General features: G+C 44.4%; 1 protein-coding gene across 1 annotated transcript in view; it reads left to right on the top strand.

Moving 5' to 3' along the window:
- GALNT16 (polypeptide N-acetylgalactosaminyltransferase 16) overlaps positions 1-24704 on the top strand; it is a 74465-nt gene that overhangs the window by 24359 nt on the left and 25402 nt on the right. Inside the window, exons 2-4 of the mRNA XM_058806826.1 lie at positions 12439-12614; positions 15874-15972; positions 22238-22305. Of these exons, the coding sequence (XP_058662809.1) occupies positions 12439-12614; positions 15874-15972; positions 22238-22305 (343 nt within the window). The remainder of the gene's footprint in view (positions 1-12438; positions 12615-15873; positions 15973-22237; positions 22306-24704) is intronic.

Below are 24704 nucleotides of genomic sequence, written 5' to 3'. Positions count from 1 at the left end.
TACCTAAGCTGGTTGAAAGTAAAAAGTGTTCTGTAGCCTGACCATGGCAAGGCTGTGGACCAATGGCACACAGGCAGTGTATTCATCACCATACCCTCTTCCAGGCAGTTTCTCTTTGCCAGTGCTGAAGGTGGATGGACCAGCAACACACCCCAATGCCAATAAAGAGCAGCACTCTTCAGCAGAGCACCTTATACTGAACAAAACAGACTTAACTGTTCAAATCTTGTTTTTGATTAGCACAAAGGCAGCTGCCAGTGAGGTCCCTGCAACCACAATGTGAACATTAGCTCTCATGCCCAATAGCATTCACCACTCACAATCCAGCCAACTGCCAGGATAGCATTCTTCAATCTTTCTCCCTAATTAAGATATTTAAGCAAGATGTACTGATGAAGCACTCTTCATGATCTCTTAATATATACAGGTCTTTATACAGCTGTCACTCATAAGCTTACAGCTCTCTCTCTTGTCCCTTCCTCCCCAGGCCAATATAAAAAAAGGCATATTTAAGGTTGTAGGGCTAGGCACTCAACAAAAAGGGCAATCCTGAATTGTAAGTGTCAGTACAAAGCTACTTCTATCATGCATGTCCACTAAAAGCTTTAACTGGCAAGACTGAACATAATTACATGCCAATGTGTGCCCTCATGCAGGCGACTGAGCTCTCTGGAGCTCTTCCTCTGCTTCCCTGAAATCATGTGCAAAGTACAACAGAAACAAATGGTGTGCCAAAAGTGTCCAGACTAAGGCCCCACTGATATCTCACACAGCACAGCTTTAAAAAATTTGAAGCCTGAAATCACAGTCAGGCCTGTAACTTGGTCCCAAGGGGACCCAGATCCTCATTATTACTGACTTTGTTTTGCTGCAGTTTGCGCCTGCAGAATGAGACAAGGGGCTGTGTGAGGGGCTGCAGCACTTGTGGATGGGTGGAACTTCCATGAGCAGTGGTTGTGGCAATACCTGTCCTGAGTGTGTTTTTGTGATGATTCAGTAGTTCTACTCTTCCTTATGTGCCCAGCTCTTTCCTGGTTGACAGTGACTAAATGGCAGAGCTGAGGGGATATTGAGGGAACCTCTATTATTAGTGATTGAAGTCTGGAATGACAGAGGATAACTGCATAGCATAACACAGGTGTTTTTCATATTTGACAGGCATATATGAGCCCATTGTGTGATTCTTCATTGGTATGCATCCTTGATTAAATTTGCTGTTGGAGAGGTGAATTTAATGCCTTTGCAAATGGAGACCCAAACAGAAGCAGAGTGCAGCTCTGAGGGTTTTGTCAGTTCCCATTGATTGCTAAGTCCTGGAATTGGAGCAATGCAGTAACTGAAAAATTAATCAATTAAAATGGAATATCATTTGGTTCCTAAACAAAATGGCAATGGCCTGATAGTCTCAAATCTTCATGGATGAATAGGCAGTGAGTTTTTCCACTATTAGAAAACAATGTTGCATGCTGCAGGGCTGAATGCTTAGCAGAGAAGATGTGAGTGAAGTTGATCTTATACAAAGGGACTCATTTTTGTAATAAATCATGGATGTATATGCACCATCACTATTGTCACTACAGATGGAATGTCTGTACAGTCTTTGGCAGTAGATCTCATAGCTTCAAACCTCCAAAATACAAGTTTACATTGTGAGCTGAAGGTCAGTCTTGAAATTCTCTAAGAAACCAGGTCATGATTCTGCAGTGACATGAGGAGCTATATTAAGTCACACTGCTAAATGTCACTTTGGTTGTTGGTTTACGGACAATTTGCATTTTCGTATTGGGCCTGTCTGACTCCCAAACAATATGTCCTGCCTAAAGCCGTTCTCTGTGATGTTCAAAGCTAACGGGAGGAGGAGCTGTGTGGAGCATTGTGGCAAATTACTGGACTCATCACGGTCAGAAACTGTTCAGGTGTTATCTCCTGGGAAGACCAGGTCCCTTGCAGGCTCTGGGGTTGTGGGCCAGCCTCCAGAAGCAGCATGGTACTGGGCCCAGCTGGCACAAAGGCAGGAAGGAGTGTGGCTCCTGGGGCCGGACTGCCGCCCGGCTCCATCTGCAGGATGTGCAGTGCTTCTCACCTGCCTGGTGCAGCTACCTGTGAGAGGAGGGACAGGGTCAGTCTGGTGACTAACATGGGGAGAGCGGAGAGAGTTGGTGCAGAATTGGTTTATATTTAAAACCATGACTGTTTGAGCAAGACATGCCAACAAAAACACATTAGAAAAAAAAAAATTCCTTGTTGGAAGACAGGGAGAAATTCCCATCTCCTGCTGTAGGGGTGACTTTGTCCCTGCTGGGGGTGTAAAATGTCCTGAGGTGTCCCTTTGTCTTCCTGGCTCAGCTGTGCATGTGCACAGTATTTTTGTGGAGTGTGAATGTTGGCCAGTTGCAAAACCGCACTATTTTATGCTTAATCTTCTAATCTCAATTTAAAGCTCTTGAGGATGAATTATTAAAGAGGTACTTCAGCTTCCTTTCACTAGCCTTAGAAAAAGCCCTTACAGTGTGATCTTGAAGGCAAAGAAAATGAGCTGCGAGTTTAACAAAATTAAGTACTTTAATACTTTGGGTGAGTGGTGCCTGCTTCTCAGTGCCATCTCTGCTCATCTCTTAGGTAACCAGTTCACTGCTTACTGTGTTAGCAGCTTATGAGGCCTAAAGTTGCTTTCTCCTTTTCTGTGAAAATATCTGTGGTGGCATCTGTCACTCCAGACAGTTGTGATTCACTGGGAGGAAAGGACTGAATGTAGGTCACTGGGGTTCAAAGGGAATGGATTAGTAAATCAGCAGGCAGGCACGCACACATGTTGTGCCTGTGCAGACAGTGTAGGTGGGGGAGTGGGCAGGGAGAGATGCAGTTTATGTGGCTGATGATTTATGAAGACATGGACCACCCTCATTTGAACTGTCTAGTTGGCTTTTTGACTGTTACCAGGTGGCCATGGGAACATCATCTTGATATAGAATGCTGTATGTCAGTCTGTCTTGATACAGGTGCTATAAATCAGGGTTCAGGTAATACCCAAGTGGCCACTGAGTATCTAATAGTTAGAAGACAACTAACTGAATACTGTTCCTTTTTCTTCTTTGTTTTCCTAGTTCAAAATCACTGGGAAACCAAAGGCATTCATTGCATATTTAAATATCTATGAAGACAAGGATATTTTTCCAAAAGAAAAAAAGCTTCACATAGCACCATTTTTACTCTGAAGGACCTCAAAACACATTTTTAAAGGTTGTGTAGGTATGACCTTTAGCAGAGCAGTATTCCTGCATACAGTAAGTAACCTGGATGGCTTTTGCTGAGTAGGTTTCCTGTGTAATACTAAACAGATGTCTGGATGCAGACAGCTTCATGTCCATGTGACCATCTTCTCTGTGCAAAACCTTCATACCCAGAGGCGCTGTGTCCCCAGCTACCTGCTGGGCTCTCTTTCTGACAGTGCTGCTGCTTTGATGGGGGTGCCAGCATGAGCAGCCTAGTCCCTTAGGTATTCAAAGAGTGTGCTGTCCTGTCTGTTTTCTCCCTGACACCAGATGTTGTCATGGATATTTATGGATACAGGGAAATGTGCTTGGAAAACAAGTGCTGTTTCAAGGAACAGCAACCCTACAGACCTCACACTCCCCACCTGTGTTGGTAGTCAGCAGTTTTGAAAACTATCCACTCACTATTTCTCATGGGGTTTTCCACATTGTATTCCACTCCAGCAGAAAACAACAGCATAAAGGTTCATATGAGCAAAAATGGTAGTGTTCATGTCACAACAAAGTTTGCTGAATAGGGAACAAATAGCATTATTCCAGGGTATGAGATAATGACTGAATAAATATAGAAGCCAGATGTATGTGAGTCTGGACATGTGGGTCTTTTTTATACAAAATCAATGTATGTAAATATCATAAATATATTGTACAGTTTCATAATAGACATTTGTGTGCATTAGACTTCAAACTGAGGGAAGAAATGCACCTTGGCAACTGCATTACCTCATCTGGGGTATGAATCTCTATGGTTCTGAGCAGACTTATTTCCTCCAAGCTGTTTGGAAGAGAATGCCCTTAGGTGTCTATCTTTGAAGCCCTTTTTGCTCCCATTGCTTTGCTTTATTCAACATTCCTGAAAACAAAAGGCCAGAAGGACACCTTAGGGCATCATGTCCCCTCCCTCCAGCTATGGACAATGTCTTCCTGCCTCTGGGTATCTGGACCAGAACACTGTTTAGTGTCTAATCCTTGTTAACTGCTGAAAGTCTCTTCAGGATTGAACAGCTGGGTCAAAGAGGGACACACTTGATAGAAGTCATCTCTTTATGCTATATGTTATATCTATATAAACTATATCTCCCTAGGTCAGCAGTGGAGCAGGATAAAGAGTAGTATTGTGCACCTGTCACGTGAGAGGTTGTATAATAAATTCTAACTGCTCAGATTATCATTCTACAATGAATATACATCATGACTATTCAGAGGGGAATCCAAATTGGCAGGATTTATGCATTTGTTAATCTAGGTGGGCATGGAGAGAGGCCAGTTGGTGTGGAAGTAACTTTGCACGCAGTGTGGTGCTGAGCTGGTGTAACCAGTGCAGCAACAAGCATCCCATGCTCTTTGGGCTGCTGCTTGCAAAGTGAATGACACTGATGCGTGCTGTAGTGCTGGCACTTGTGCACTCTGTGTTACTTTTGGCTGTCTTCCAGTTGTCAACCCATGCTGCATTGCATGTCCTTGAGATCTGGGCAAAGTGATCCAGCCAGGCTTCCTGGAAGCATCTCTTCCCTCCTGTAGACAGGACATGCAGGATCTGGATGAACAATTGCAGGAAGGATGCTTCTCCACAGAGACACTAAAGAGATGGCTAAGTAGGACCATTAGGCAGAGGCCACGTGGCTGCCTCAGAAGCAAGACTGCAAGTACTTACACAGGATAGCAGGGAGTTGGGAGTGTGGTATTGAGGCTGCAGCTCTCTTCACAGAGAGCAGCAGGCACAACTCTCTCCCAGGATTTTTCTTGGGGAAGGCAGTGAGAAGCACAGAGAGAAGAGAAAACAATTCTTACCACTATTCACTGCTCCTGTTGTTTTGCACATAGGGAATGTGTTATGGAGATTGTTTACCCCAAGTGATTTGTTAATTGGACACCGGTGAAGGTTGTTTTGATTCCTTGGCCAATTGGGCCAAAGCTGGGTCCTAACTGTCTCAGACAGTCATGGGTTTTTCTTTTGTATTCTTTTAGTATAGTATCTCTTTAGTAAGCAATTTAGTATAGTATTAGTGTAATATAGTATAGCTTAATAAAGCATTTGTTCAGCCTTCTGATTCATGGAGTCAGAGCACATTATTCCCTGGCTGGGGGACTGCCTGTTTCTATGATATGGTGGGACAGATACCACCCTTCTCTTTGCTGAGAAGTTGGATGAGAGTATCAGAGAATCACTGCTCATGATAGAGACAATAATTTAATTACTCAAGGGAGTTTTTTTTTGCTGCTTCCCTGTAAACTTCCCACACACTGTTTTGCTCTCTTTGTGTTGCTTTCTTCCCTTAAACTGCCCAAAAGACCAGCTGACAAACCACAGCAAGTCTGCTTGAAGGTTAGTGGCCAAACCTTGTCCATCAACAACACACTGTTGTGACCTGTAAGTCAGGAACATCCTGTTTCTAAACTCTTCACACCAACCACCTGTGTCTGCTTGTAGCAGACATCATAGAAGCCTGTGATGTTCACCTAACCTATGCTGTAGGCAATAAATGGAATACATTGTACCATCTTCTGTATCTCTCGGAGGAGGGTCTGAATATTGCATCCAAAAACTGCTGGTTGTGGGGAGAACATTGCTATGGAAACCAAACACAGAAATGTAGTTGTTTCTCCTTTTTTATCTTGTTTGGAATTTCTACCTTTGCAGGTCAGATTCTTGAGGACACTTTCCTTGTCAACAACTCAGTGTCTGGCAAAACTGTTAGGTAAGAAAAGAAGAGCAAAATAGAAATTATTTGGTGGAATGGCATGCCTTTCTAGTCATGAGACAGGCATGAAGAGAAAAGGCTTCTCAGGGCAAAACCAGAAGAAAGCTGAGATGCAAGTCTTGCAGAGCTGACAGAGAATTGCCTCTGCACACACAGAAGGTAATAAACACCCAGAGGCTATAGAAAAGAATAGGGAGGTAGAGAGGCACTTTGGGCAAGCATTAGTACTGGAAAGCAAACCCCAGCAGAGAACCTCTGTTTCTAACTTTTGCCATCCCATGGCAACTACAGCTCTGTCACAGGGCCTCGAGAAGCCCTGTGAGCTGGTGACCATGGGCTCTTCTCAGAGGGCGTTGGAAATAGCCCTGCTGGGTGTCTGCTGCTGGTCTCCAGCTTGGAACTGGCAGCACACCTCAGGATTGCCCAGGGTTAATGGCAGCAGAAATTCTTTTGTGACTAGCTAGGTGCCATGAGAGCTGATCAAGTTGCTTTACTCTTTCCATCATGTTACTCCAGTTTGTGCAAGCTACAAGTGAAACATTCAAATTGGTCTCTGGGCTCTGCTGTTAGCACTTGCACTTCTCAAAGAACAGTGATGGTTCTATTTAACTGTGGTAATTTTCTTTTTTAAATTTCATAGTAGAAGTTCCATAAGTGCATGGTTCCCAAACCACATTTAAAGTGCTTTACACAGTTTAACAAAGCATGAATAAAACAGGCCCTGTGCTGTCAGGCACAGGCTTTTGTCTCTGAGGACTAGGAACAGTTTTTTGCAGAAGTGTGCAGATTTTTCTTGAGACATCACAAAATCCTTGTGTACACTGGGATTCCTAATGCAAACTAGAAATGCAACACACCCTCTAAAGCAAATGCTTTTGGCAACAGGCATTTAGCTCATATAATTTTGCAGGTTCAGCCCACAGAGAGTAGCTTGGTCCCTCAGAAGTTTTTGGGATTTGCTGCAGATCTCAGTCCTGCCCTGTGATCTGTGTCAGTCCTAGCCCATCCATGTCCAGTGTGTGGGTTACAGAGCTGAGCAGCTCCTGTCTCTGTAGCATCCCCAAGCCCTGCTCTGCTTCCCAGCATCTCACTGCTGGTGGTTGTGCTGTGCTGGCTTGTTCTCTCTGGCACTTTGCTTCAGGTCACTGGACAGTGTGTGGAGCACGTGGAGTGAGCCTACAGAGAAATGTCGCACCATGCAGGCCCCAACAGCACCAGGGGGGTTTGCAGAGGTGGGCTGGCTCTTGCCTTTGTTCTGAGGAATGAGGATTTGCACAGCCAGCAAGTTTGTGTCTCAATATGATGGGTTGAAATTGGCACTAAACTGGACACTCCTCAGTTCAGAGGAGAGAAGTCTGCTGGGGGGAGTTGGGCATGCAGAGCTCATTGGGAGGGAGGCTGGCAGGGTTGGGGTTCATGGCAGTGCAAGTGTCTGAGGCTGTGGCAGCAGGGTAAATTGAAGGGGGCCTCAAGTTGTTACTCCCTGGCTTGTTTTGTGTCCATATTGGTCAATTAGACCTTTCTGGTCTGTTAGGTCTTCCATGGAAGGACACTTAGTGGGGATGGCTTGCAATTGATGCTTCTGGGGTTTGACAGAGCTGAGGCAATTGTGAAAATGAGCTTAAAACAAAGGAGAAGCATGGCAACCCCTACTCCATTTGTTTTACTGGCACTAAATGCTTGTGAGAACTGCAAGAGCTGCAAAGTGTATGTCCTGTCACATAAAACTGCTGCTGGACTAATTTCACAGTAACTGTAAAATTATTAATTGCACTTACCTTTGAGAGTTTTACATACCTTACTCTAATTAAGTAGTGATTCCTCATGACCCCTGGAGTATGGTTATTCTTTTTGAACTTGGCCAAGCCTGCTGTTAAAAGGATGCACCTTGGGACCCTGAATTCCCCAGCTCTGGTTTTAGTGGCTGTTAGCACCACATGGCAGCTGATGTGCCTGTGTCTGATGGCAGACTATGACAATGCACAGAGATTAATGGCACTGTCTCTATTATAGTCTTGCTATTTCACAAGGAATCAGGCCTAGAGGAACATCCCTGTGTTAGTTGAGAAATGAGGCTCTCAAGTTTTCATAGACATGCACAGCATTAATTCCTTTACCTAAATCCCTTGCTTACAAAGTTAATTTTGCTATTTAAATAGTTTCTCGTCTCTTGGGCCTTGTCAAAATACAAATCAGAACATGCTTTCAAACAGCAGAAGAGCATCTGATTCCATTCTGTCACTGAAAGGGAAAAGTATATGTGAAAATGAGAAATGGTGAAATAAGATTAGAAGGTTTACAGTACTTGCTGAAATTTTCATATGTGAATTTTTTTGGAGGTCACAGCAATGTTTGGGACAAAACTTAATTTGTGCAAACTGTTTGCTAATCCCTAGTCTAGACACTCACATTTCCAGTGCCTATTCATCTTTATTTCTGCTTCATTGTAGCTTTTTTTTTGTTTTAATCTATCAGAGACCAGCAGTCATAAGGAGCTGGGCTCTTCTGCTCCCCTAACTCGCACTTCCAGCCTCAAGCATGGGGATAGAGGGTGTGTATCTACATCAAGGACTGAGGGGTATGAACTGTCCTGTTGGTATGGTAAAACGTTGGTATTGACTCTGCACTCAGCTGTACCTAATGTGCCTTTAATACACTACAGCTAATATCTGCTTATATTGATTACTTCCTGAAGTGAGAGGTGTCAAGGTGAGGAGACAGGAAAGAGGAGGGTAGATATTAGTCCACCCTTCAGACAGGGTTTGGCAGGGTTTCATAGAGAACCAGCACTGTTCCTGTCAAGTATTGTTTGACTTCACAGCAATAAATGTCCTGTAGTGCAACATCTATGTTCTAGGAATATAATCTGATAAAGCAAGTCAGTCCTTAAAGATAAGCTTTATATTCACTTTGTCAGGCTAGTTCATAACTGTCTAGGCTGCACTCCGGATTGTGTTTGCTCTGCTTTTTTAATCTGACTTTTCTGTCATGTGGTTTGTAATGAGCTGTAATGTCTACGGCTTTTCTGAGGGGTTGCTACTGTGCTGTGTCTGCCATATTTTGTATCAGCACAGACCTGGTGAACTGTAAAGGTCTGCAGTGCCCTTATTGAATTGCTTTTACTGTTTTCAGACGTATTTTCTATGTGTTGAGTTAATTTTGAATTCTAACCCTGTTACCCAATGTGTCTGGCATTTTTTCTGGATTTCCTATGGATTTGACAAACTTACTGTGTCTGAATCCAAGGTATTTATGAAAATACTGAGTAGTGCTGGATCGGAAACAAACCCCTAAAGACCTGCTCTTACCTCTCTGCTCTAGTAACAGCTAATAATTATGCTCTGGCAGTAACTTTCCAACCAGTTTCACACATTCTGCAGTAGTTTCACCCAGACTATTACTTTTCTAGCTTGCTAATGACAGCATCTTAACAGCCCCTACCAAAAACATCTAAGTCATGATGTATCTGTCTCCTGCTTCTCCATAGCCTTGAGCCTGATTACTCTATCACAGAAGAAAATTAGATTAGTCTGACATGACTCGGTCTTGACAAATCTCAGTTAGCCCCTATTTATTACCTTGTTATCTTCTTGGTGCTCATAGATGGATGTTTGGTTTCTTGTTGATTATCTATCGATTAGCTGCCTTTCTGGAAGCTGAAGCCAGGCCCTCCTAGCTATCATCCTCTGAATCCTCCCTTTGAAGAGAGCCCAAAGAGATACTGTCTGAGATAAAACTGCAAGTGGGACTTAACTCTTAACTGTCAATCATTTCCTAGTGCTCTTTTATCACTTTTTGATGTATAAGTAATGTGAGAACCATAGTATCTAGAAGAATTACCCCCGAGAGTTCAAGTTTAAATGTCACGGCTTTTAGGGCAATAAAGGGCCTTCCTGTCCCTGCCCACTCCCTGGGACTGGGAGGTGTCTCCCCAGGGTCTCACAGGCCCTGCCCCAGTGATGCTGCAGCAGGACTGGTCTCCAGCTCCTCATAGCCTGGCCCTGCCAAGGTGTGCCCTCATCCTGTCCTTCCCCAGAGAGGTGCCCAATTCCTGGGGCTGCCCTGGTACCCACTTCTGGCTGGGGCCTAGGATTGTTCCTGCCTGCCAGACCCTGCTCCCCAGCCCTTTCACTGTCCTGGGAAAAATGTCTCCTGAAGATATCTTGTCATTTCCAGCATTTTCTAGTATGTTCCTGGCAACATAAACCAAAACCAACTGTTGCTTTTATGGGACTTGGAGGGACAAGTGATAAGTATCAAAGGGCAAGCATGTGATTGCAAAGTATTTAAAGGTGTGTGATAAGCTGGGCTTTTGCTTCAAATCAGCATTGTTTTCTAGGGCAAAAGGAAAAACAAATGGAAGCTGAGTTCAGCAAAACTCCTTGTATGATTTAAGGAAAGAAAACATTTCAGTTTTTAGAGGTATGAAAGTAATTGTTTTCTCATCATACTGAAAATACAAACTCGAGGAAGATTCTAGGCAGCAGGCTGTGCAAGCAGCCATAAAGTAGCCTAGATGTTCCTGTAAGCCAGCACCATGCCCAGGTGATGTGGTGGTGGCTGCAAGGGGCAGAGGGGATGGCAGCAGCATCCCTGGAGAAGGGGTGGCAGAGCAGGACTCCGGAGGAGCGGAGCAGAGGCAAACTCACCCACTGGAGTGTGCCTGTGTGTGTCCTACACAAGGGCAGATCCATAAACATTGCCTTGCTTGTGCAGTGGCTGAAGGAATTTCTCAGTGCTGAAAATAGTAGCTCTTTTTCTTTCCCCCATGAAAAGATGTTTGCCTCATTCTTGTATGATGAGAAAGGGAAATGTGAGCTCAGGCTAACTTTGGCTGTATTAGGCATAATTTTATGGCCCACTTTAATTTTTTTTTTCCTGACTTAATTCGTCTCCTCTCCAAATGGAACAGTCCTAACTTCTAATTTCTCTTCATCCTCCAGTAGCTTCCTTCCAGATACAGGCTTGACAAAGCTTGTGCTCTGGCCACGGCTGCTGGGCTGCCACTGGTTGCATATAACTGCTCACGATGGTTTCAGATTTCTCTGTCCCATTTGCAGTGCACTCAATTTGCTGCATTTCCCATCTCGGCAGACTGAGTGCAGGGTTTCATTTGAGCTGTCCACAGGGATGCTCAGATCTGTAGCCTGAGTGGTCACGGTTCATTTGAAATCCATCAATGTACATGAGTAGTTCAATTTATTTTTTCTAATGTTCATTGTCTTGCCCTTCTTTATGGTGAATTTCATTTGCCATCATCTTATCTGACTGTCTGGTTCTCCTAGGGCTGTCTGCACTAAAGGGTAGCCCTTGTCAGAGAAAGTTGCAGAGATGAATGTTCTTCTAAGCACTCTCCTGCTTAAGGAATTTGCTGTGGTGTTGGGTCTCTTGAATTCTAGCCCAACCAACATGTTGTGTGATACTGAGGACCATTCCCTGGTCTCTTGCTCTCTGTAACTCCTGAAAGGAGACCTTTAGCAGAGGGAGAAATGTGATCAAGCCTAGTAGTAAAGAGCATCCAAGCTATTTTACATAGAAGAATCTCAAGATCTGGGGATTACCTAGTGCTTTGGATGAGATGTGTAGGTGCAGGTATCTGTCTCTTGCAGCAGTTTTAGGGAGCTTGAGCACTCCCTTGCAAAGCTGGGAGTATTTTGTCTTCATGATTTGGTTTATCAAACAGCTACCACAGAAAATTTGTTAAACTACTTTTATTTTATAAACAATCTTGATAGCTTTATAAGAAAGTATTTTAGAGTTTGTGGGTTGTTTCCAAATACAGTCATGTACCTTAGAGAGAGCCAGACCTGTGCCTGTCCTCTGTCCTGATGACCCTGTGAATGGTTTTCCGGTGCTGATATTGTACTAACTCTGTGGCCTAGGAAAGTTAAGGGAAAATTAGGAGGGGAGAGGGATGGCCCTGGTCTTGTAACTCTTGTGGGGTACTGAGGACAGTCTTGGACAGCTTTCAACTCTGTCAAGGGCATCTGTGAGACTGGGCAAGTCTGAGCACGGCACAGCAGGGAACCTGTTTAATCAGCTGCCTCTCTGTTTGTATGCAATGATTGTTGAATGGCTGAAACTGCTTTTCCTCAAAATATGGTGTCTCAGCCACCTTGGCTGGAGACTGCTTTCAGACATTCATTGCCTGGAAGGGTTTCCAAATGCCTGCAGTCTCACACATTCTGTGTAACAGGTGCTAAAGGGAACTTGGCTCTGCTTGTGCTATCAGGAACAGCAGCTTCCATCCCAAGCTCAGTCAGTAAGGACAGCAAACAGCAAAGCCTGCAGTTTTAACACCCTGTCTGTGGGGACTCCTGCTTTCCTTTCCAAGCTCTTGCCTATCCTGCCTTCCCCCATACCTGGGCAACTTCCAGATGTGTGGCAATGTCTGAACTTATTACCTCTGTCTAAGCATGGGCCAGCTGCTGTCCCTGATGCTCTGATGCTTGTCTCTGCTCTAGATGACGAGGGCTCCCCCGGGAGAGAAGAGCAGCCGGCGGGGTTTTGACGAGAAGGCTTACTTGTCCTCCAAGGTGCTGAAGGCTGGAGAGGACCCCTACCGGCAGCACGCTTTTAACCAGCTGGAGAGTGACAAACTCAGCAGCGATCGGCCCATCCGGGACACCAGGCACTACAGGTACCCTGCAGCCCTGCTCCGAGCCGTGCTGCGGCTTGCTGCAGGAGCCCGCTGCTCTCTGCTGTCGGTCTGTAACGCTGACAAAGTATGTTTTGGGTTTTCCTTTGGTCCACTGTTTCACTGAATTTCATGGTTTATCTAGAAAGGTCTCAAATGCTTGGAGAGCCTTGACAAATTCAGTCCTAGCTTGAGACTTTCCTAACACCTCTTTTTCCAGGTCCAAGCATCATCTTGTTTAAGCACAGGCCCTCCACTGCAGCTCAGATTGCTTATTGGACAGTTGTGTTTTTCCCTGCCCCTACGCTCATGGCTTCCCTTGGCATCCTTCTGTCCTGGCTGCAAAGTGCACCTTTGTTGCAGCCTTGCTTTGCTCTGGTGTTCCTCACCTGCTGTGCTCTGGCTGTCTGAAGCTGGTTTTGTGTTTCTTGTGGAGAGCCTGGTTCAAGCATGGCTTAAAGAAAGAGGCCATGAAGGTATACAGCAGAGGGAAAAGTAAAAGGTAGTTGTAAAGCATTTCCCAGGCTTGATTCTATGAACAATTAGGCTCTCTCAAGCACCACTTTATAAACAATAAGATTCTCAGTTTTCCCATAAAAGGCAAACATTCTGTCCTTGGGCTCTCTGAGAACACTGATCCTGTTTTCAATAGACAAACCACAGGTATTGTAAACAAAAGGAGGGGTTGGAGTTTTCTCTGTAACCTATCATGAGCTTAGATTTTGCAATATGCATGAAGTTAATTAACACAGTTCTATAAAGTGGCTGATTGATCAATAAATTGAAGTCAATGCTGATCAACGACAAGGTGGGTTGGCTTCCTTTGCTTTCAACAGTTTCTTTCTGTCCTGAACATCACTGGCTGAGGGCTGCTGGGGTAGGGATGAAACTAACATGCAAATTCAGTGTTCTGTACCTTGCAAAGTGCTTGTCATTCTGTCCTTGTGTCATCTATTCTGCTGAAAAAAATTGTCCTTACATTTCTAATGGTGCTTGGGTAACTATTTTGTAGTTTCTGGAGGACAAAAAGGTAATGCTTTAGTACAAAAAGATTATTGAAAACTGTAGGTTTAATAGTAATAGGATATTGTACAGTAGTCTACTTCAGTCCTAGACTCTGCCTAGAAATATGTATGGTTCTAGTATGATATGGTTGCAAGCAACATTTCCCAGCAGCTGGGAGCAGGAAACCAGGCATCTAACTTGATAGAAATTGTGAAAGGGATGCCAGGAGACATGGAGCTCTGTGAGCCTGCCAGCACTGACAGCCCTCAGAGTGTTTTTTGAAGGCAGTCAGTCAGGACCATGGTTGTGGGATCCAAGTCTTGTGCTGCTGTTCTCCAGCATAGTATTTGGAACTGGCTTCCTAGTGACCCAGAGGCAATAGTGCCATGTTCTGTGTTGCTGACAAGTCTCCCTGCAATGCAGAATTGCTATTTTCTGTTAATCTGCTGTCATGTTCTGGCCTAAAACCAGCTCACTTCAAAGATAAATTATTGTTTATTTTGATCTGTGATAGCATGCAGAGCATGCTTTTTGTGAAGAGCCTCATCTCTGCACTTCAGTCAGAAAAGCAAAATATATGTGATTCCCTGCAAATGTATAGCTATTTCAGACCCAGCTTTTCAAGGATTCCCTTGAGTAATGGAGAGTCCAAAGTAGGATATAATCAGAACAAATAAACCTATTTCCATGTTTCTCCCCTTTGCAGGGAGTAATTTGGGAATGAGCAATCTGTGTTTGATTGTCTTATGTTATAACAATATTGCAATAGTTGCTAGGATGACAACTCAGGATGAGAACTTATTTCAGCTGATACAAGTTAGATTGTGGACTTGGCTCTTTGTTTAAGGAATGGGAGGAGTCTGTAGATCACTAACATAAATTTTTCTTCAGGCACCCAAGCCAGAGCATGGACATACTTGACTTAACATCCCACAAGCTCCTTCTGACTTAGCATGCATCTGTTCCTTTGATCCAAAGCAAAGACAGGGTCAACTTTTAAGCACAAACCTTGTCCTTTTTCTCTGGGATGCTGTGGTAATGCTAAAACACTGGGAAAGCTTCTCCAAACAACCCATACATCAGCCTCTTCTACTTTTCCACTTCCTGATTCCTTAATACATTTTGCGTGCATTACATCATGGAGTTATTTTGAAGCAATAATAAATATGATCTGTCTCAGGTCTGTTCTCACATTGTCCACTTTAGTCTTTATCAGGTTTCTCTATATGTTTGAAAATTGCTGTATGAAGCTGCTGTCCCCTTAATAAAACACTGCAATAAAAGTCATAAACCAGTAGGATTGAAAGTGATGATGAAATTCTAGTCACAGTTCAGCAGTAGTTGTAAAAGAATAGTAAGTAAATGTGGAAGTACAAGTAGTGGGTCTGAGAAGTGAATTGTATTCCCTGTCAGGATGGAGATTCAGTCTGTGCAAAGCCTTGAGTTGTTAAAAGTAGGTGTAGTTTCTTCATCAGACAGGAAATTAGAGCACACTGACTGCAGTTTGGCACCATCTGGAAGTTAAGAAGGCAGATATTTTGGAGGAGCAGGTCAGCCCAAATCAGCCATGTTCAGTATCTGCCAGAGTTGGATTCAGGATTAATGTCTGTGAGATTTTCCCTCACAGGAACTTTGCTCTCCACATGGAGAAGCAGCCTGGTGCAAGTTAATCCTTGGTTCTTAGTGTGAGAATGTGTGTACGTACCTAACATCGCAAAATCAGATGAGAAGATAGAAAGAATTGCTCTTCATTTCCAGCAGGTCCATTAGTGTTGGGCCTCAGCAACTCCCCAGCACAGATCACAGAACTAGCTAGTGTTTTCCTTTTTGTGAAGTTTGTGTCCAAAGAATTTGAAGTGCTTTATACAGCAATGCCTGGGTGTACCAGCTCTATGCATCCTTAGCATGTACATGTCCTGTGCATGAATAAACAAGATTTTATGTGAATCACAGGTAAATCCAGGGACTGGAGTCCAGAACTGAAACTTAGTTCACTATAAAACCCATATGACCTCCTTAGCATGCAGGTTTGTGGGTTTAGGTATCACAGCCTCCAAACTTTGCTTTTCAATGGGCACAGTTCTTTTTAAGGTCTGCCATCCTTGGTGCAGGGGCTGCTGAGGCCTCCCTTGCTGCAGCTCAACTGTGCTGGTTCTGATTTTAGCAAGTTACTCTCTTTTTAGAAATTCCAGGTACGCTGTTGCAGTACTACTGCTGGGTAATGTTTGGCTTACACTCCTGCTGTCCTGTGCTGCAGGTGCACTTCTGTACGCTATGACACTGACTTGCCAGCCACCAGTGTCATCATCACCTTCCACAACGAGGCGCGATCCACGCTGCTCCGCACGGTGAAGAGGTGAGCTCAGCTGGGGTGCCGGGCCTGGATGGTGCGGTCTGGGAGTGCTCTGGGGGAAAATTAGGCATTTTACAGCAGCTAGACAAGCAGGGTGGCTGCAGTTCCCCAAGTGATAGCGTTCTGCTCTCAAGATGGCCCACTAGGATGGGCCAGAGGCTTGGATGGGCATTGTGGGCATATCTTCAAATGCAGAGCACATCTGCAGTTAGCCACTGTATGGCTCCAATTGGGGGAATCACAAGCAGCAAGAAAGGGTAGTGTGACATTGACATTCTCTGAAAAATCTCTTTGCCCAGGATTTTTCTCCAGGGAAGCTGAGAACCTCAGAGAAAAAGGAAAACAACTATTATCTCATTCGCTTCTCCTGTGTTTTGGTTGTCTGGAGTGTTTTTGGAGATGTTTACCACAGGTGATTGTTTCATTGGGTTCTGGTGTGAGTTGCTTTCACTCATTGGCCAATCAGTGTCAAGCTGTGTCGGGACTCTGGAGAGAGTCACGAGTTTTTATTACTATCTTTTTAGCATGGTATAAGTATTCTTTCTTTATTCTTTAGTATAGTTTAGTATAGTATTCTTTAATATTATATAATATAGTAACATAAAATAATAAATTAGCCTTCTGAGAACATGGAGTCAGATTCATCATTCCTTCCTTCTTCGTGGCACCCCGCAAGTATGAGAGGTAGCTGGGCCTGCATCCACAGGTGAGAGCAGTCTTAAGTCTCAACCAAGTGTGAGCTTGGTTTGGAAGAGTGAGGGGGGACTAAAGAGAACACTGTGTGCTGCTAGGTGCAGTGACAAGCCCTTGCTCGTGGTCCCTTGCTGGTAATCAGTTGCTGAACTGATGGCCCACCAGGTGTACCCTGGGGCTTTGCATGCAGCTCCTGCTGAGCCTGCAGGACACTTGCTATCTTGTACCAGTGTCTCCTCATATCTGAGTAACAGCACTGGCCAAATCTAGCTAAGTAAATAGGTGGCATAGGGCCTGTCAGCAGCCCCAAATAGATGGAGGCTTGCAGTCATCTGTACCACAAAGCGATGTTCCAGCTGCTCCTTCACTGCCCTCTTCCATCACCCCCACAGAACCCAGGGAGGCTCTTTTCCTTTTACTTCCCACAGAAAAAAATGCCCTCTGACTTCTCTGACTCACTAAGTAATTTCTCAAAGGGTCTCTGAAGCCTGCAAGCAGGCCTGGGAACAGCCATTGAGGCTGAAGGGAGAGTGAATTGTCTGTGTAGCAGTTTGAGCTGATAGTATCACTAACAGAAATGTATTATTCATCATTGCCACTTCTTCCCTTAACAAGTCCTGTGGACTTAAAGAAATGTGCTATGTGAATAAAGAAACAGGCTTTTTCAAGTTGGCCTCATGTCTAGAAGGCTGGGTTTCTGCCACCAAGTCTGGTGCTATTGTGTTTCCAGAGACCTGTATATATTGCATTGACATGTTTTGCCTTTTTATTTCTATAATTTTCTTTTCCTTTCAAACATACAATGAGTTCTGCAGAGTCACTGTCCAGAAAATGGGCAGGCTTATTTGGAATCATGGTGCTGCTAGGGCAGCTGAAGGAGATTTCTGCCTTTTCAGTAATAGGTCAGACAGTAGATAGGTGCTGAGAAACCATGGTAGTATGTCCTACTTTTTCTTGTCCTGGAAAGGCCAGAACTGGATACAGCACTTAAGATGTGGTATTACCAGTCTCTCAGATGTGGTCTCCTGCAACCATAGCCCCCAACAAAGACCTTGAAAAATGGGTGACCCATCTGTTCAGACTGATCCCTGCAATGCTGCTGTCCCTGGAGGACTGCTGTTGTGAGGAGCTGGCTGCACTCTGCTGTGAATGGTGTAGTGAATGGGATTTCCTCCCAGACCTCTGGCTACAGCTGGGGTCTTCATTGCCAGATGATTTACGGCCAGTGCATGTGATGGATTTACTCCTTCCTTAAATCACATCAGAAGTGTCAATAATTTATCCCTGTCTCATGAGAGATCCTGAAGGCTGAGTCCTTCTTGGGCTCTACAGTATTTGCCACACAAGGAAGCATTGGCTAGTAGCCTTGTCTTTGAGCACTGAAGATTTGACATCCATACACAGAAGTAAATGTTCACGTCATGGCTGCACTGCTAGAAGAGGCATAGGCATAAGTCTGACTTACAGGTTGACACTGATGCTATAGAGGGATTTGACAGAGCTCTTCAGGGCCTCTTCTGTAACCTGAGAGTACCATCTTTCAGTAAAACTCATCTGAATGTGCCAGGCTGAATTGCTGCTGTGAGAGTAATTGTTGTTCAAGTCACACACAGTCAGTGCACCAGTACTATGTAATTACTTTGCATCCCTGGCACTTCAGGATAAGTCAGGTATCAAAGGGACAGGACTGTTCTGTTCTGTTGGGTTTATGACCTGGCTGTGAGTCTGCTGAGGACCACAGTAATATTAAGCAGCAGGAAGCATAAAATTGCTCTGCCTGCTTACCTGCTGACTAGTCAGGCTTGCAGCTTGTCGTTATTTCTACATCTGCAAGAGCTTTCTTAAACCAGGTAGAGCATGATTATTTGAATAATTAGAATGAACCATTTGAGATGCATCTGGTGAAAGTTAAATGTGATTCCACTCTTATTATGGGCCTTTTCCCAAGTTCAGTTATCATGATTACACTGTGGGAATGCTATAAGAGAAATGGGTGTGAAGGAGGAAAAGTGATGAAAATGAGCAGCACTAAAAGCAAAATTTTCTATGTCTGAAAACATTTTTAGAGACCTAATATTTTGAGGTGGGTTGAAAATGTATTACCAGTTGAAATTTTCATAACAGAGGTCTTTGCAAGTGTGGCTTTTGAGTATCTGAATTTAGGCACTCAAAAACCAGCCATAAGACTTTGGGAAATTCTAGAATGAAATACATGAAAAGGGTACTGGGATTGAACTGATCTTAAACCCAGAGAGAGCCCAAATGCACTCCCCTGGGCCAGAATTACCTTATTGCAAGGTAGTTCAACCAAGTGGCAATGCTGGTACAAAAGGTCTTGGGAAGTGACCCAGGGATGATACTCCTGCATCACAGGCTTATTTCATCTAAACCTGACAGCTCTAGGGGCCAGATCCTAATCTGCATACCCTTCTTGCTAACCTCACATGCACATGGACTGTGTGCACACAGACACACCTCTGGCAGCTCAACAGTTGCCTTCTCCCTTCTGTCTCTGGGATCTCTGCTGCTGGGTGGAAGCAAGAGGAATGATGTGCTGTTGTTGCTCCTTGAGGATGGGGGAAATGTTTGTGTATTAGGGAGAGGGGGAAAGAGAAGAGTGACCTTGAAGAGGAATAATATATTCCCTCAAGTACCCTGTTGCTTATTCCTCCTGGTCTTCAGAGGCAGCATGGGCTGCATACCTGCCTTCTAGTGTGGGCTCCAGCCATATGTTTTCAGTGTAGAGGGAGACAACTGGTTAAAAATATCCAGCAAGAGTTTAAAGAAGGGGAATAGTGGAAAAAAAATGGGAAATGGGCCATCAGACAAAACCTGTGAAGGTGTCAGTTCAAATGGCTTGTTGCTGGCATCCTCAGTCCTGCAGGAGATGTGTGTCAGTCAAGAGCTGTTGCCTGTTTTGATCTCTTTTCTTTGCTACGACATAGCTGTCTCTCTCAAATCAGTCACTTGCTTGGCATCCTGTGCTCCTTCAGAAACAATTGTCACTCAAAAGGCATTTTATGTCATTGATGTCTATGCATGATTAATCTTTAAGCCATACCTTCAGTCTGCTGCTGGGAGCATTCTTGCAGAAGAAAAGTCAAGTGATTTGTTGTTTGGTCCCTCTCTTTCTGATCTCAGAAAGTCATGATTGCAGTGGCCTTTTGGTTTTGGTGCAAATGTAAAGGTGAATTGTGAGGCTCTAAGTCACTGGATTTGAACAGCTGTCAGTGACTATGCAGAGGGCCTGTGAAAATCCTGATTAAGAGGATTCTGTTGTAATGCTAGAGCATTGGTGTAGCATCTCATTACAATGACAATTTAAAGAAAGGCAAAAAAGGATATTATGTTAGAGCAAAGGGAAAAAAATATACTCTTCTGCTAACATCCAGAATAAACAAGATGATCTGGGAACTTAGTGGGGGCTGGACAGAGGAGAGAAACTCATTGGTAGTGCTGATGTCATGTTCATGCAAGAGAGTAAGGATTCTGATACTGAAAGAAGGAAGCTGTGAGAAAAGGCAAAGGAGATAGGGAATCCAAAAGATGAGGGGGGAACAGTCCATGTTTCTGCTGTAAAAGGTAATTGTCACTTGGATTTTGGAATTCTACTAATACATTTTTGTGCCTGAAAGTGTTTGTCATGGCATTCTCTGTACCTCAGTGAGGGGAAACATTAGGATTACTGTGCTCCTTGTTAAAAGGACAGGTATGACTTAGTGCAAAGAAGATTAAGTACCTTTCCCAAGGATCTACAGCAAGTGATTGCAGAGCTGAGAGAAGAACAGGGCACTGTACAGTGAGCTGTGAACTCCTCAAGGGATGTGTTCTCTCTACTGGGGAATCAGTGGGCAAGTAGAGAACAGAGAACAAAATGGGGCTTTTTTCCCAGTTATGTTGAGTTGAAAGACCTGAAACTTGTGGAGAAAATGTGAGCATTGCCAATAGTCAAGCTGGTGGAAGAAGGTGTAGAATACCACTTTGCAGCCATTATACTGCAGTCTGTCTGGGTTGTTTTGCATTGTGTTTGCACAGACAAGAATTTCAGTGCAGGGCAACCTTGTCTGTAAAATATGCAGATGGTGGTTGTGCTGAGAGAAGTTGCCCTTAGAATGGCACTGGAACATCCTCCCACCTCCCACCCTACCATACTAAAGGATCCAGAGAGACATAAGCCAAGAGAAGCAAATGAGATTCAGCTTTGGAAAATGCAAGCTCAGTCATCTAGGGACATGTCAGCTCAAAATACAAATACTATGAGAGGTGTATAAAGCAATGTGAATCTGAAATAGAGTGGGATGTGATACTGAGCAGCAGAACAGTCAGAATTGTGCTGTATGAGAAAGCAGAACACTCTTCCAGACTGAGGGAACTTTGGCTCTGTATGCAAAGCCATCAGTGGTGTTACTTAACAACATGGCAATTTATTTCTCTTCACCTTCATTCCTAGGAGAATGGGACTATTCTTGTTGTCTGTTTCCTATATCAAACAACAACAACAAAATCCAAAAGAGAAAAAAAGCCAGAAATTTTTCTCCAGTGTTGCTCAAAAGAGCAGGTGCCACTGAAATGAGACAGATTGCTAGAACTAGGAGGACAGTGTTTGCCTCTGTTTTTAGTATTAAAATTTGCACAACTGCTCTCTTCATTGGACTGCTTAAGCATCACTGAGCAACCTTATTGAAGGTAATGAGGACCTGCCTGTGCACAGAGGCATTGGAGGAGGCTTGGAGAGGGAATATGCTGTCTGATGGTAGTAAAGCCAAGAGAAAGATTTGAAGAAGTTCATGGAAAAAGAGTTCAAGCATTTTAAATGAATGAGACCAGTAAAGAGGTTGGAACTGAACTGCTCAGACTCCAAAGTACTAGAATGCTTTGGTGTCTGGGGAGGGCAGAAGCTTTTCTGTGCTTTCCTCATGTGTGTCCTACAGATGCAAACTCACTGCAGACCCAAGGGTATTACATGGTATGGTGCAACCAGCCTGAGGAATTGGGGTGCTTTCAGCGGGTGTGGTGCTGGTTTGAAAGACAGACAGGTAACAAGCAAATGAGGGAAAAAAAATCCAAATCCAAAATATTGACAGTGCTTCCTTCCAAAGAAGGGAATTGGTGAGAAAGCTGAGCAGGTCGCACCTGTTGCATTGAGGTAGAGCTCCTTGCTGGGAAAGTGGCAGCTCTTTATGCCCTCCAGCAGTGATGACTTTCACCCAGAGGCTGGCAGGTGGGAATGGCCATTGGGCTGCCTTGGGGCAGGTGGTTCTCTCCATTTAACCTCTGCTTAGGGGCAGAGCATGCTGTGGCATCATTTGCTAGCTGCCCCAGGCAAGTTTCACAGTCAGCTCCTGGCTGTGGGTCCTTGTAAGGTCTGGCTGAGTGCCACAGCTCTCTGGGATATTCTCACTTGTAGTTTGGTCCTGCCAATGAACACTGTTACAAGGGCAAGGTCACTGCTTCCACTTTACTGGAGTTCAGTATTGCTGCTGTATTGCATAGCACAGCAGGTTTCTCTCAATCCTAACATTGTCATTGTTATGGCAGCTCACAAAGTGGCTTTTTCTTTCCTGGGTCCCTGCAGTGTTCTGAACCGCACCCCTCCCAGTCTCATCCAGGAGATCATTTTGGTAGATGACTTCAGCTCAGATCGTAAGTCTGCACCTATTTCCTTGACATTTCTTTCTTTCTTTCTGTTTTTCCATTTTTTGTTTGCTCTCTTGAGTCCCCCTTCCTCACAGATTCCCTCATGTCTGTATGCAGGAAAAAAAGAAAAAGTGTGTGTTTAATGTCCCTGCATGGCAGAGGCCAGAACTTCTTCCTCTCTTTTTCTTTCCATTGGGTCTTCCATCTCTGTCAGTGTGGCAGTTTTTGCTAGGTTGCCAGAGATCTCTGTCAGGTTTCATTATGCACCATTTGGTGAGCCATTTAGCACAGATATCCATGTAGCAATGCTGTATGTGAGCAGAGCAGGTACTTACAGACCAAGAGGCAAGAAGAGGATGCAGTGGAACATACAGAAAATTGCTGCCTGGGGTCCTGCTGGCAGGCTGAGGCTGTCTGTCTCCATGTGCCTGGGACCCCAGGTGTCCCTGTGGGAAGCTGTGGCAGAGTTACTGCTTTGGACAGCGCCATACTTTGTTCTGCAGCTTGGTACAGGGATGGAGTGTCTACTGCATCAGTTTCACCAGAGCTGCAGACTGGAGGCTCTGGAGTCTTTCCCTCTGTACAGCTGCCCTTGCTCCTGGCTATTGTGTAGTAGCTGTGAGGTGGTGGGCAGAGAAGGCTTCCTGCTTCCTCCATTATGTGTTCTGGATTCAAGGATTATCTAGTTATGTACCATTTATAGTGGTCAATAATTACTCCTTCAGAACACTTTACAGATAGCTGTGAATGCCCACCTTGGCCTGCTGAGGTAAGGAAGCAATGCTATTTTGATTTTGCAATGCTTATGTAGCTTTGGCCACAAAAAAACATTTTAAAGGTGGATGCTGAGATGAGGGATTTGAGTGTCTGAGGGCCTTACAGTATGTTTTGAATAAGTACCAAGCTGTGCTCAGCTGTTTAATTTTAGTGTTTTTGAGCACTTCCAAGAATCCTAAGTGTTCCACATTCTGCACCTAAAAATTCAGTTCTTAAGGGGAAAAGTGTTCCAGATAAACAGTGATGGATTTCTGGTACCTTTTCTGTACAGGGCTCAACCATAAACTCCCATTTAGGCTCCTTAGTAAATAGAAGGATTTTTAAAAGGCTCCATCCTGTCACAGCTCTTATTTTTTCACTGGGAGCTGGATATTTATGGATATAGCCACATCCTTGAGACACGTTCATGGAGGCACTTCAGCACATGTTTGAGGTCTGACACTTTGCTTTAATACCTGCCTCAGTTTCTCCTAATGTACTGAGAGTTTGTCATCTCTGGCAAGTATCTACAGGCAGAGCCATGTGCTCCACTCCTGCAGAGTGAACGACTGAGTAAGGATTCTCATACCTGAACTTGTGACTTGGCCAAGATAAGAGCATTGCCTTCCCTTGTAGCAGAGTTCCAGGAAAATCTTGATGCTCTGTAATTCAGAGCACCTGCCACTTCCCTTGGATGAAGCAGCATCTGCCAAAGTGCCAATGTAAGAGCAGTATTTCAGATTGCACAGATCCTTGAGAATGGAAATGCTTGTACAGGAATGTGCTAAGAGGTGCACTTTGGCTAAGGGCCTTTGCATTGTCCCCAGAGTGCTCAGTCTGTGGGAAGATGACAGCAGGAAAGAGGGGGCATGAGACATGTAAAGGAATTGGAATAAACATGGAAATTGGGGTGAATTTGATGGAGCAAGAAAAAAGAGCAAGTTAGAAATTGCTGTTCCTATGACATCTGCTGGGGCAGGAATAGAGAGGATGACAGAGAATTAAAGAGTCAGTGCTTATTGGTGTCTGGCTGGAGCAGGTAACTGTTCCTCTCCCTCATCTTCCCTAGGTAATGGAAATGAGGGATGCCTGGAGTTTGTAGCAAGCTGCCAGCAAAGTCCTTGGTCAGGCATCCATGTGTCAATGTGCTGGTGTCTCCAAGGAAGCAAGCTGCATCCCAGTGGCCTTTATTAAATAAATCAAATGGAAACTGCCCTGAGAACAAATGGCAGGAGATGCCCAGATGAGCCACTGAAGGAAAAGAGAGCAGATAAGATCACTTTATGTTACAGAACTCTCCTTTCCTTGGCACTTTGGTGATTTGCAGTCCCACTACCCTGTGTTCCCTCCTTTTTATTAGTGCCCAGTGCCATGCTGCCAGCACATGCCCCATTGTCCTTGGGAAGTGCTGAGCAGGGGAGATGGAGGCCTGGCTGCTCAGAGGATTGGGAAACATAGGCTCAACTGCTGAGGAGGACAGCCAGCAGGGAGTGCTCTTCTGTGTGCTCTATAGACAACAGGATTGAGGCCATCACACCGATTACTGTGATCTTAAGTGAAAGCAGAATTTCCCCTCCCACGGAGAAGCAGGAGGACAGTTAGCTGGGGCTCTCTGTTGAAGCCAAATAATTCATGCATGTATAGTAAAT

This window comes from Ammospiza caudacuta, chromosome 6 (genome assembly GCF_027887145.1).
Source record: "Ammospiza caudacuta isolate bAmmCau1 chromosome 6, bAmmCau1.pri, whole genome shotgun sequence".
NCBI lineage: Eukaryota > Metazoa > Chordata > Aves > Passeriformes > Passerellidae > Ammospiza > Ammospiza caudacuta.
Note: the sequence above shows the minus strand (reverse complement) of the source record. Positions and strands in the feature narration are given on the sequence as shown.